Below are 14,096 nucleotides of genomic sequence, written 5' to 3'. Positions count from 1 at the left end.
TGGATGTCAAAGTCTGCTCCAAATAATCCTGGTGTTTTGAATGATCCTGACATCCCTCAACAAAAGAGAGGGAAAAGATGCTACTGTTTTTTTCATTTGAATACCCCAACGAGAAGGTCTCACCCCTCCAAATTTAAGAGAATATCAGAACTTGAAGGAGAAAGAGAGGGAGCAGGAAAGCTTATAGCAAGTAGTGGAAGAGAAACAAAGCAATCGGGGCCTTCAAGTGTGATAGCTGATCTGGACCAGTAAGTTGTGATGATCAGAGAACAGATTTAGGAGGAATTTTGCACAGTTGGAAATACCTAATATTTAGTTAACTTGAAACTATAGGAAAATATATCACGATTGTGATGTCAGGGCTGTCTGACGCAGAGAAAGGCAAACAAATCAGTGCTTGTGTGAAGGCAAAAATCAACAACAGAATTAAACCAATGAATTCAGAAACAAGAAGCCCCCCTAGTTACCTGTGTAAGACATTTCAGGGACCAGGTACAAAACAAGAGGTGCTCAAATAGACTGTAATTTCATTTCTTAAAAACAAACACCTGACTGAAATCACAGACACGTTGGCTAGAAGGGAACTTTGGAGGTATCTAGCTCAGCCTCTCAGTGGAAGTGGGATTGTAATTCACTCGGATCAAGTCAACCATTGCTTTCTCTACCTGAGTTTTAGTATCTCCAAAACACAGGTCCCACAGCTTCTCCGGGTACCCTGTTCCAGTTCTCCACTACCTTCCTAATGACTCTTTTCCTTCCTAATATCCAAGGTGAACCTCTCAAGCTGTGACCATTGCCCCTTCTCATGTCATCTGGCAGTAACAATAATCTATATTATATAATGTATAATAATTATTATATAATATTTAATCTTTGCTGTAATATTTGTACCATTACTTCAGTATTTCTGTGCCTGCAACACTCTAATCAGTGATTAATCCATCTCATTCTGAAGATTTGTAACTGTTTCAAAATAATTTCTTCAGAGGAGGTAGCTGCGGACTGTCACACCATATTCCAGCAATTAAATTATATCAGTCTGGAGCATTATAATGCCTTCTGTATCTGTCAGAGAACTGTTATGGCATGATATCTGAGCTAGATGTTATTTGTAAAGGTTTTGTTATAGCTTATGTTGCACCTTGGAAATATTCATGGCAATTGGCTAGGAAAAAGGTATCTGCTTAAGGAATTAATGATGCTTCCAAGTCAGTGATCCTAAAGTAGAAGCCCGGATTGGTTTCCTCTGGTTCGTAAATGTTTGTGTTGGTTGACTTCAGCAGAGGCTTTTACTCTGTAGTTTCCTTTAATGTCCCAAAATAGTGCCGTGTGAAGGCAGCTGAGAAGACAGCATTAAGAAAATTGCAGATAATGGTGGGTACGATAACCAAGAAGATACCAGGGTGAGATCTGCTGTTCACCTACACCACCCTCAGAAAAGTAAAACCTTGTGGTTTCTTTGTTAAATGCTTTAGTGTGATGGTGTTCGGTGTCACTCAAGACATGGGTTATTTAGGGTTCATTAGCAGACAGAATACTTGTGATTTGACATGGCATTTTTTTGTAAGCCTGTTGTATTTGAACTACACTGAAATGAACCCTGACTGACAGCTGAATGTAGGAAAGTCATTAAAAAATAATAATCTTTTGTGGTATTAGTGTCTGTCATGGGAAATGCTTTTCCCCCCAAATGATCTTTTATTTAAGTTTCTGATGTTGTTAAAGGAGGAGAACCTTTGAGCATGTAGGAAAGCTTAGTGTGTTTGTACAGTGTCAGCTTCTCACGCCAGAAGTTCTTATAAATTGGCATCCATTACCCTGGCACGTCCCTAGCTTCAGGAGCGCTATCTTTCAATCCCTTTTTTGCCTTTGCAGCTTGTACAGATTATTATAAATACGACCCATTTGGAGAAATCCTGCAAGTTCCTAGAGGAATTCATAACCAATATCACTAATGTACTTCCAGAAACTGTCCACACTACCAAACTCTACGGGACCACAACCTTCAAGGTGAGAAGGCTGGTAGATTCACCTCCGGGCAGTTGCTGTTGGTATTTGGTTGGAGAGTATCAGCTTTCAAAGCGCGTGTGTGGATGTGTGTATGTAGGGGGCTAAGCTGAGCTGAAAGGTAATTTTGTCATATCCTGGGAAGCTTACGCCATCGGACTAGCTTTTGGGTTTGTCCTTTGGAGCATTTGTAACCCTAATTTACAGGCTGTGACTGCTGCACTTACTATTTAAAGGATTAAGCAGCTTTTAAACAAAAGGCTGATTTTCTTTTTTAATGAATTTTCATTTTGCTGTTTGAGCACCGTACAATGTTACGCATGTCTGGCCATGAATGTAAGCTCTTCTCTTTCACCCAAGAGGAGAATGGATTTTCAGAACTTAGATTTCTGTATCTTTCCACTCATTTTAGTGTTACCTCCTAAAAATCAGGGCTGGCAGAAACTGCTAGACTCTTCCCAGTTTTTAAATCTTTAAATCGTAACCCAGGAGTGTCCACCCAGATACTTTATATGAAATCTTAAGGCCATAATTGGGTCAACTTTGGGGCGTCTGAATTGTGTCCTGTGGCTGGAGAGCAGGAGATGGGAACAGCGCCAAGGACTGGAGCAACAGTAGGAAATTCGTTCGGTCAGGTTTGCTCTTGGGATAACTCAGCAGGAGACTAAGGCCCTGTGTCCCCAGGCAAGTCCATTTATTGTCTCTTCTGGCATCACCTACCTATTTGGCCTAAGGGTGAGTTTTCCTACCCTTATTCCGTCAGGGAGGCTCCTCTGTGGCCCTCCTGCACCCCATACCTGTGCACAGTTTGGTGGGTCTCAACCTTTTTTCATATGGGACATTCCTCTCCCATCTCTCTCACTTCCATCCTGCACTAGATTTGTCCTCCTGGTCCCCAGGTTGCATCAGAGGCAGACACCACCTTGATCTTGCCTACCGCTGACCTTGTGGCACATGTCCCACCAATCTGAGCTAACCTGAGGCTGTAGCAGCCATGTAGTTGCCTACAGGACTTTGTCTTGTGCTGTCTTTAAGGCTAAAGGTTGGGTCAATCTCAAGTCCAGTTACTTGTGTGGACTTGTGGTATGGAGGCTCCGTCTCATGTAACATGGTCTTGTTTCCCAGGATGCCCGCCATGCTGCTGAGGAGGAGATTTACACTAACCTGAACCAGAAGATAGACCAGTTCTTGCAGCTGGCAGACTACGACTGGATGGCCATGGAGCCGGGCAGCAAGGCCAGCGACTACCTTGTAGATCTCATTGGCTTTCTACGCAGCACGTTTGCTGTGTTCACCCACCTACCGGTAAGCCACCTCCACCAAATTGCTTTCTTTTTCTGTCTGGGGAGCACACGGGCATCCAATGGCACTGTTGAAACTACTGGTTGCTTAAGCTTTATGGAGTGTGATGGAAATGGGGCCTTGGACTGTCAAGAGTTATGAAATAACGAATCTATTTTTAAAGCAAGCTATTTCACGTGTTACCAGAACTTAGGCTTCAGCAAGAGTCTCCCCAAGTATTTTCAAGTCTAATTATACGTGAATGAGTGAAATATCACAGTCCACCATGTAGAAATAGGATCATAATTCACTAGCCACCTATATTCAGATACGATAACTTTCAGCTTAATGGACATTCAAGATTTTTTAAGAGATCCCAGTATAAGGGTGTCTATTATTTGAACTGCAGATACATTTCCAAATGTTTGTCAAGTCACTGAATGCCTTACATCAAAATATTGCTCTGTTGGAAGGCAGCATATGTTTCTTTCTTTTCTCTGCTGTCTAAAATATGCCTATGTTTATGCTGTTATTGCGATCAAAAAATGTATTTTATGTTGTTTTTTGCAGTTGGCTGAGTAGTGTCCTGTTGAATAGGAAAAATAGAACCATTGGGGAGTTTCATTTTTGCTCAAACAGCTTTTTGTTCTTTAAATAAGATTTTTTCTGACCTGTATGAATATATACTTAAGAGTATCTTCAGTCAGCAGGTATTTTGAAATAGCAAATCCACTGAACACTGTATTTGTCCTAAAAGCAACTTCAGATCTTTCTTCTTTACTCAACTGTTACTTATTTGTTATTAATTGGTGCCCAGGATTATAGTACAGCAGCACACACTAGTCATCTTTCATGAGTTTGGATATAAACAGGAAGAAAAGACTAATAATACACAATAGCAGTTTCCTTCACTCAGTTCTGCTTTTGTGTGCTGCTGTGATTGCTCTATTGGAAGGATGTTCAAGCACTCCAGAGCTGTTTTAGGAGGTGTTACAGCCCCAAAACTTTGCAGTCTTCTGTGTGAGTCGTGTTTTTGGCCTTCTCTGTCATAGCATGAAGATCTGGCGGCAGGATGGAAATGAGGACTGATGTGCTGTGGATAGAGAAGCCACCGAAAGAGAAATGAAAGTGGCTTTCCCAGTTCTCTGTACCTGGAGGTATTGTTGAGGAGAAGGTTCTTTCTTGGCTCTTATCACTGGAACAAACTTGTGAATAAGTGTTGCCTCCTGTGCAGAGAGGTTGGAAGGGCTTTTGCCAGTTTTCTTAATCAGGCCAAGTTTATGGCTAAAACATCCCCTCCATTGGCAGCCCTGAGCAGCATGGCTGCTGGCTATGCAAGCAGGCATGGGGCAGGTGCCCTCTGGAGTCTGGAGGTGATTGGAGATGGCTGGATTCCTCAACTGCTGGTTTTCTCCTTAAAAAAGGAGATGTGGCTGCACAGAGGTGGGTTATCACCTGGAAATCATACTGGGAGTACTTCTGCAAGCAAGTAATGGAGTTTGACAGGGAGATTAGTCCCTGCACCAGAGCATGAAGCATGGCTAGTAGGAGAGATGAGGATGGGGAGAGAGGCCCACAATGATTTATGAGATGGACCTGGAGTGATTTATCTTCCTTAAATATTAATGTTTCCTTTTTGAGTGAATCAAAATTATTTTGGAGACTGGGAGGGCAGCTGATTGGTCTAAAACGGACTGAGACAAATTGAAGCAACCTTTTCTCTTCCAGAGATGGATTAGAAAGGACCCAGCTGAGAAGGCGGCTGTCTGCAGTTTGCTGTGGTGGAGGTGCTGGCTAATGTGCCAGTGCTGTTCAACCAGCACACACGCAGCACCTTATCTTCTAAGCATTGCACAGCACTGATCCTCCCGACAGCCCTGAGGGATAGGGGAGGCAAGTCAATCAGATGCTGCAATCAGATTTGTGAAGCTGTAGATCTGGTTAAAAGCTTTGTAGGAGACATAGGTCTGGGTTTTTTTTAATATATATTGGAGTTTCTTACTTTAGAGGAGCACTATGAAGATGCTGTCATTGAACATTGCTGATGGGTCCCCACATACTCTTGCAGGCAACGCTGGGTGAGAGCAAGTCATAAAAAATCAAGGTACAGGAAAAAGGCACTCACATCCCTTGGGGTGTCTGCTGGTTTGTTCTTGTAGGGCTCAAGGGCCTCTTTTCCAGTGGCTTATTTAGGAAAACATTAAATCTTTTGCACTTTGCTAAACGAAACGTAGGAGATAAGGCATGTAGAAGCCCACATCTGTCTAAAGCAACGCAGAAAAAATGGAGACGTTTGTGAAAGCACCAAAAATATGAGATGAGCTTCATTTGTGAAAGGAAAGAGTGAGAAGGGTTTGAGGGAGAAAGGAGCTATCTCCAAAAAGAGTGAATTATAAGTAAAAGAGGATATTGCGGGACTGCTGGTGGCAAGGTAGCGCTGTTTCTGTACTGCTGCTATCCATCCCAAATCATTAGCACCGTAGCATTACGATCTAGAGGAGTTGCTGCCCTGCTTGAAATCAGTTTGCAGCCTTGTCCAGCTATAAAATACAGGATTTCCACACTGCTAGTAGCTCATGAAGAAAAGTAAGTAAATGTGCACCATCCTTGGATGAGGCATCTTTGGAGCATCTTCTCATTCCTAGAAGTTGACTCCATGCAACACCATCCCTTCCTGTTCTCATGTCCTTTCCTGGTTTGGAAACGCTCCTTTCTTCCAGAGCTGATAATCGGGTAACTTTGTGTTGAATTTACACGATTTTAAAAAAGTGAGAAGTGTTGTCCTAGTACTTGAACTTGCAGCAGATTTTTAGAAGAGTGGCAATTTCAGGAGATGACTAAGTGTCAGGAGCTGAGCTACTCACCTGCCTTTTGTCACGACAGTAATTACACCAAGAAAAACCTTCACCTGCTGATCAAAGAAACTCAGCCTGGGCATGTCGGCAGTTACTGTGCTAAAATTACACCAACAAAAAGTTCTGTCCTGTAATAGACCGGAGCCGAAAGTCCTGAGCCTGCAAAAATGCAGGCGGCTCCTTAACTTGATGAGTGTGAGTAATCCCATTGTCTCAGACAGGGCTGCTCATCTGCAGGAAACCTTTCTGGGGTCAAGGCTCCAGCTTGCCGCAAGGCAGATCAAATGGCCTTGAAGGGTCCGGTTGACTCAAGTCAACATTTCAGACAGGGGGTGAAGAAGAGAGAAGATGCTGAGCGAGCTAAAAGGCAACTCCAAGCCAAGATTTGGGCATTAGGTTTTGTGTTTCCCTTTTTGGATACATGAGGCTGAATTTTTCCGGTATTTATTGAGAGGAATCCCAGAATCATTGAGGTTAGAAGGGACCTTTGGAGACCATAGAGTCATAGAATAGTTAAGTTTGGAAGGGACCTTTAAAGGTCATCTAGTTCAACCCTCCTGCAATGAGCATGGACATCTTCAACTAGATCAGGTTGCTCAGAGCCCCGTCCAACCTGACCTGGAATTTTTCCAGGGATGGGGCATCTACAACTGCTCTGGGCAATCAGGTCATCTGGTCCAGCCGCCCTGCACAAGCAGGAAAAGTAATCTAGAGCAAAGCTAGTCCTGGCTCACGGAATGGTATAAAGAGCTTCCACTTTCTGTACTGCTCAAATAGGAATTGCAATCCCTAATTTTTCCTTTAGAGCATCAGAGTAGACACTGTGGGAGATGGTGGAAACCATTTGATATTAGGAATCCTTGGAATCGATTTGTTTTTTGCAGCTTTACTTTGGGACACTGAGCCCCAAGCTGGGGAGGGCATGCTGGTGGATACAGCATGTGCCAGCGGGGTGGAAAAGTTCATGGTGAAGTTAACAGGGTTTTGGTGCATACCACTGCTGCATGAAATTTTCATGGTGGTTTAGAGCCACAATTCGAAAATGCTCTGCTAAGTGCCCAAAATGTCTCAAAGCAAATAACACACTGGTGGAAATCAAAGCATAATTAACATTTGGCTTCGAGGCTGCCCTCTTCCTGCATTAACCAGGGAGAGTCAGTTACTGCTGCTGAGCGTATTAACATGGGATGCTCGGGCCTCCTTTAAAAGAAAATACTTCTTTTTTCCAAGAAAAAAAAAACTTTAGGGAAAAAAAAAAAGTATTTTAGGGGAAAAAAAAAAAGGTGGTTTCTGGTTTTCAGCAAGTAAAGGGCCATGGCCTCAAAAATTAACATTTCCAGCATAATACTTTTAGAAGAATGACTGAAAAAGTCTTTTGTCTTTGATGGCTGATTGTTGTTTTTATTTCTTGTTAGACAAGTTAATGTAAATCGCATTGACAGGGCTACTCCAAACACACTGATTTGTTGACATTAAGCTTCTCAAAGATGGAGGGTTGTGTCAACACCTACAGTGAACTGTCAGGTTAACAAAGCAAGGATGTTTTCTTGGGGGAGGGGAGCAGAGTTGAGGGAAGGGGGGGTATTTTGTTTTTATTTTAAGTTTCCTTTAATCCTCTGTTAGTCTTGTATCTTGATAACCTCCTTTGGAAGGTAATCAGGGCAGGTCAAGAGGTGATGCTGACCCGGGAAGGGGAAGTAATCTTTCAGCGATCGAACAAACTCTAACCTCTGCCATCTTGAGCAGTTCAGCGTGAACTTTCTGCAAAGGGGGTTTTGGGTTGGTTTTTTTCCCCTTTGTGCTTATTTTTGCCAGATGGCAGGCACAGATTTCAGCTGGAGCTGCGCGAACGCTGCAGCTGCGCTGCCTGCAATGTTTTTGCCTTATTCACCGTATCGGCATCTCTTCCCAGTTGCAAATAAATATGCCGGCCACGACAGCTCTTGCTTTGGTAGAGGGAGCTTTGGAAGTGTTTATTTTCTTTTTAAAGAAAACGATTACCTATGTTTTTATTTAAAAAACCCAAATCCCTCTGTAATATTTTAAAAGGCAAGGCACTGTGCATGGAAGTAAAATGCCTTGAACTTTGCACCAATGACAGCCTTGACCACGTTGGGAGGGACGCAAGTGGAATATAGCCATCATGAAAACATCATATGAGCACTAAAGACACCTTCTTTAGATTTGCACGAGTCCTGTCTGTGCTTAGATAACATTCCCTTGCCCTCAGAAGGGCTGAGCAAGTTTTACTTGAGCTGATCCCTGTGTCACTTGCTAGGGTTTGACATCCCTTGCCTCCATCTTACAGGTGAGAGCGCTGAGGCATGTGGATATTGATGTGCAGAGCATATTTCATAGCAATAAAACTGGTCTTGTAGTACTTGGATTTCCTCCTTATCCTTCCTAGACCAGGTTCAATGAGCCCATATTTCGATTTTTTTAATACTCTTCCAACTGCCAAGCAGCCAGTGCCTTGGTTGAGCATTGATAGGTTGTAGGCACCTACGGACAATGACTGATGCGTACCTCTCTGTCTTTCTCGCTGTTGCTTTGCTCTCTTCTGCATTTGACTTTAAACTCCCTGTGTTGTCCTCTGTAGGGGGATGTAGATGTCCACTCTACAATGTCGGTGAGTACAAGACTGCGTGTCATGCGCATTTGGTCTGCTCTGCTCGCACCTCAAATGTTAGAGGGTGAGTTGAACCAGAAAAGGTCCTTAGTCTCAGAAGGGAAGAATGGAAAAGATTGAATTGAAGTTTAAATCAATAGGAATAAGCGAGATCAGGGGAAAAGGTTTCCTTCCAAACAGGTCGCCCACAAGCATGCTGTTGCAGTAGCACTGCAAAATTGCTGCTTTTAGACACGTTGCATTTAACTGGCTCCTTTTATCCCCACCCCACCCCACCCCCCCCCCCCCCCCCCCCATCCTTAAGTGTGCGGGGAATTAGGAGAAATGCCTGTTATTAGGGAAAGCATGATGGGATCTTCAACCTCTGCTTGAAAGAGAAAAGATCTTTGTAAAATCCCCCCTCGCTCCTTGTATTTTGTTCAGACAAATCCCTCATGGGGATTTCAGGCTGATATTCCTCCTGGTCTAAGTGCTCCGACCCAGGGCTTGGACTGCTAAGCCTTCCCTGCGGCTAGAGTGGTAGAATAGTATTTTATACAGAAAATAGTGTGGGTTCTTGACAGTTACTATCTCCATATTTGGATTAGGGTAATTAGCACAAAGAAAGTGAAGGAGACCTTTCGGACCTGGCTTCTGGTTCAGTGAACCCCTCTAATTGTTGTCATTTCTGCTTGTTTCATGTGCGGGAGAAAAAGCTGTGGCATTTCCCCAGATAGATCGCAAACAAAGTGCTCTTGAGCTACCTTGTTTCCTCTATTCCCATGTCTGCGAGTCAAGGCACGTGTGAGCAAAGCGTGCCTCGTTTTTCTGTCGGCGCAGCCCTGTTCGATGCGGTTGTGTGGTGTGAGATGCAGCCGGCACGGAGGCGTAGCTTCTACCCCAGCTTCTGCTTTTCCGCCTTTAACCCCTGCTCTTCATTTTAATGCTGAGCTGCCACGGTAGTATTGATATTTCACGCCGTGGTTGGGTGCGTGTACCCCTTTTCCTGGAAACTGAGCGTAGCTAAGCCTTGAGTATTTGCAGGCTCTGGGCACCTGGGGGTTTCTAAGTCAACGTCGAGGTCTCAAATCAACGCCAGCTTCTGGAAAGAAAGAGCCTTGTTAAAGCAATTTGAGGCCAGCTTCCATCAAAGCCGTGGCTCGGTTGCTGGGAAGGCCATGGGAGCTCCCAAGCTGCCAGGGAGCAGACAGGGATGCTTCAGGCAGGGATGCTTTGGGCATCTCCCTGCAGCCATGGGTTTCTAGGAGTGGTGTTGAATATCACCCATCCTGCGTGGTGTCCTTAGGGTGTACCCTAAGAGAGACAGATGCAGCGACTGGTATTGCCTCTGGCTTTTCAAGGCTTTCAACCGTTTAGAAGCCAGATGTATTTATTTCTTTAATTGAATCCAGTGCCTAGACAGCTATGGAGTCAGCTTCCTATGGAGAGGGGTGCATTAGTTTCATTAAGGTAAATCAATGAAAAATAATACCTGGAGGTCCCCTGGAAAGGGTCAGGAATGGAGTAATCCCTTTATATGGTGGGACTTTGCTAGCCTGCTCTTGGTTTTGTTCTTAACTGCAACGGATTCCAATTTTCCTTTAACCCCTCTAATTTTCTGTTCTCTAGGTAGTTTGTATTAATTGGTGGAAATAAATCACTAATCTGCCTGTCTAAAAGAGATTTAAAAATAAAAATCTGATTGCACAAAATAGCAGGACAAAAGGAGTAATTGTAACAGAGTTTAAAATGTTCGGTGGGAAGTAGTTGCAGCTAATCTTGCAAGTTTCTTGGTGTTGTAGATATAGATACGCATTAAAAAAAAAAAAAAAGCAAGTTGCCTGGGATGCAGACACAGACAGGGCATGAGCAGTGCCCCAAATCCTCCCTGTATGGTCCTCAGGGGGCTTTCTCTGCTCTCCAGAGATGATCTGAGTCTCTTAAGGGGTTGCTTGGACCAGCTTGCCCTGAATGTTGGGCACAGTGCCATTAAAATGAGGATGCCTTGGTGGGGAGAAGATGGACTGGTGACTGGAGCAGCGCTTGCATGGCTGTGTGGCCCCATGCTGCCCACCTTGCTGTCGTCTGGTGGCTGTGCATTACTTTTCTGGGCTTCCCAAGTGTCTCTGAAATCCCAAATACTTACCAAATGAAGGCGTTGAAACAGGAACTAATGGTTGCTTTAAAGCAAGAAGTAAAGCATTCAAATACAGTGGCCTTAGCTTTGTTGGCTGGGGAGAAGGCTGACCTCTGATTAACCCAAGCGTGCTAGTTAACTTGAATCTGGGTAAGCCAAGTTATCTTGTAATTACATGGTTTCTTGTCTGCTTTCAGCACTTTGAAAATTAATTGAGGCTAAAATGCCCAGTCCCATAAATCCTTTAAACCAGGGTGTGCACGCTTCCCTAGGTTTTACTTCCCTTTGTGTAGTCACCTTGGCATGTTTGGCTTTGATTTTTATTTTACAAACTTAGATTTATAAAGCTATTTTATGCTAACTTTTGCATGCACGTACATACACAAAGAATCAGATGTGCGATACAGGGAATTTGGCAGTCGAAAATCCATCCTCTGTGGAAGGAACCCAAACATGCCTGCCACCTCCTGCACCAGAGCCCTCGCGTGTACCATCTAAAAACCCTAAATGAAGTTATGGGTTGTTTTTTCCCCCCTTTAGGCTCAAATTTAAGCAAAACAAGACTTTGCAATTATATGCTTTCTTCTTATTTCGTCCACTGGCAACCTGAAATCTTGTAAGGCTTCTTTTAAATTGTGAATGTGCAAAGGAACATTGATGAACACCACGTCTGCTTCCAAAGCCCCCAACTATCTTCCTTAACATACCCATGGGAGGAGACCCACCTGCCCTAAAGGAGCCCAGCCTTCAAAGGGCAATGTCCTTTAGGGTCCCTGTGCAGAGATCACTTGAATTGAGGTTGCACAGAGAAACATTAGGAGCTCATTCCCATCATTCAGAGCTGATAGATGTCTGAGCATGGTTGAGTGCTATTGGCATGGATGAAGTGGCTGCAATTAAGGACATACCGTTTCGTGACCATCGTGGGGTGCCTTTACACAGAGATATATTCTCCCTGGATCTTGCAGCCTAGGTTAGATGTAATAGCAAGAGGGAGCAAGCAAAGTATTTAAAAGTACAGATCCTTATGGGTTTTCTGTGATCATTGTGGTCTTTCTTCATTGTGTTTCATGAATGGCAATAAATAAGGAGAGCCCAATGGGTTAATTGAAAAACAAGATAACAGTAATTTCTACAGCTTTCATCATCCATCTCTTTCTTTTTTCTGTTTTTCAACTGTAACATCTCAATATTGAAAATGGAAATGTAATGTAAGATTTAGGTTTTGGAAAAAATGTAAACGTGTTGGTCACTCAGTAATCAGCTTGGAGAAAAAATAATGTCCCGAATTGGGCTTTGATGGCTCACGGAGTAGAAATGGAATGGGTGGTGGTTTTTTTGTTGTTTTGACCTCATCCTTTTTTCCAGTCTGTTCAACATCTGGGTCTTAAGTCATGTGTTAGTTGCATTTCCAACAGGCCGCCGTACGTCACAGCAACATGCCGACCCTTCCTTCGGCATCTCGGCAAGCAGAAATCTACGTAAATGGGGAATCTGGAGCATCCATGTGTGTGTGAAGGGTGAGAAACCCTTGGTGTCAGCGTGCTGGAGGGCTGCGCCGTGAGGATGAGTGCAGCGTGCTGTGCTGCAAGCCTCAATATCTTTCCCCTTTTATTTATAACATCAAATTATAATTGTAAACTAACGTAGCAAAGATGAAGCAATTCAATCCGTTCTCTTTAAGTCTTCCTACTGCCATAATTGGCAGATGCTTTGCCCTGATAAATCAGCAGAAAGAAGCATGGTTCTAGCTCTTCATATGTTAAGGAAAAAATAAAAAAAAAAAATCTGTATTTAATCAACTTTTTGTTTCCAAAATGGCAGCTGCTTTGTATTTAATGGAAAATCAGGCTCTTCCCAATGGAAAGAATGTTATTCCCAAAGCGAATACAAAAGAAAATAAAAGCCACAAAAGAAGGATGAAATATATCCTTTTTTTTTTTGCTTGTTCGTTACAGTTTTGGAGCCGCGCGCTCCGATCATGGTCGGGCCACAGCTCTGGTTTGCGTCAAGTAATTTGGAAAGTCTCAGCCCGTGGACAAAGGGGACCAGGAGAGAGCCTCACTGCATGTTAGGAGGCACAAATAGGACCGAGAAAAATTAGGGCTACTTCATGCTTCTTGCGTGCATATAGAACCTCATTAACTGCAGGTCATTTATGCGTTTAGTTCCTTTGCAGGCTGCGATGCTTCTGCTGTTGGAGCACCATGTTTTTCCCTTGACACCTCTTGTTGCGGGGTCTTGGTGTCTTTTTCAGAGGTGAACAATCTTTGTGGAGACACAAGTGGTGAGCATGGGAGGAGGAGAAAATTGAGGAGCATCAAGCCTCTGCCTTGTCCAAGCCCAGCCAGCAGCTCCATGGGTCACTGTCTTCTCCCTGGGGTTGCAGTGAATCTACAGCACTGTCCTTTCTCACAGAATCACAGAATCTTAGTGGTTGGAAGGGACCTTTGAGATCATCGAGTCCAACCACATAAAAAAAAAAAAAAAAAAAAAACCACAAAAAAAAGCACCCACCAACTAAACTCCACACCCACAACCCCACACACAACACCCCACCACAAACCAATAATCTTGGGCACTAGAGCATGCCCTGAAGAGCCATGTCTACATGTTTCTTAAATACCTCCAGGGATGGTGACTCCACCACCTCCCTGGACAGGTTGTTCCAGTGCCTGACCACTCTTTCAGTAAAGTAATTCTTCCTAATATCTAATCTAAATTCTCGGTCTGCTGCTCGTATTTGCTTGCAGTGTTTGCTCTGAAATGCGTTTAAATGTCAAAAAATAATAATCTAGTGCTGGGGGGAGGCTGCCAAACTGCCACCATGGCAAGTCAGGTGCCCCAGGTTTGTACAATTTGGTTTAGGGTTCCTTCCTGCTGCCAGGCCAGGGCTGTTGGGCCACGCTGTGGAGGTACCTTCTGGGGGAAGGAGAAGCAGATTGAGCTGTTGTGACATGCTCTGTCCATGTGTTTTGGGTTTTGTGTGGGTTTTGGTAGCTGCCTCCCTGCTGGCCCCTGCACCTGCAGGCATTTGCAGTGCAGCTCGTAACAGTGTGGTGTATTTAGAGAGCAAGTAGATGGGAGTTTTTTATCTTTTATTGTTTAAAAAAGAGGGTCACATAAAGAAAGCAGAAGGCATCAGATTTGGAATGAGATTTTGATGCCGCAGGCTGAACCTCCAGTGTGGTGGGAGACTCGGGATCAG

At 43.8% G+C, this 14,096-nt stretch overlaps 1 protein-coding gene across 4 annotated transcripts in view; it reads left to right on the top strand.

The window, feature by feature from the left end:
• Positions 1–14,096, top strand: part of EXOC6B (exocyst complex component 6B) — a 313,881-nt gene that overhangs the window by 204,245 nt on the left and 95,540 nt on the right. For 2 of the 4 annotated variants that reach the window (XM_063337242.1, XM_063337240.1), the window contains 3 exons: positions 1,876–2,010; positions 3,133–3,312; positions 8,743–8,772. In XM_063337242.1, the coding sequence (XP_063193312.1) occupies positions 1,876–2,010; positions 3,133–3,312; positions 8,743–8,772 (345 nt within the window). The remainder of the gene's footprint in view (positions 1–1,875; positions 2,011–3,132; positions 3,313–8,742; positions 8,773–14,096) is intronic. The other 2 variants (XM_063337243.1, XM_063337241.1) reach the window with 1 other exon arrangement.

This window comes from Chroicocephalus ridibundus, chromosome 5 (genome assembly GCF_963924245.1).
Source record: "Chroicocephalus ridibundus chromosome 5, bChrRid1.1, whole genome shotgun sequence".
In the NCBI taxonomy this organism is placed as follows: Eukaryota; Metazoa; Chordata; class Aves; order Charadriiformes; family Laridae; genus Chroicocephalus; species Chroicocephalus ridibundus.
The sequence above is the reverse complement of the archived record's forward strand: the minus strand, read 5'-3'. Positions and strand labels throughout refer to the sequence as shown.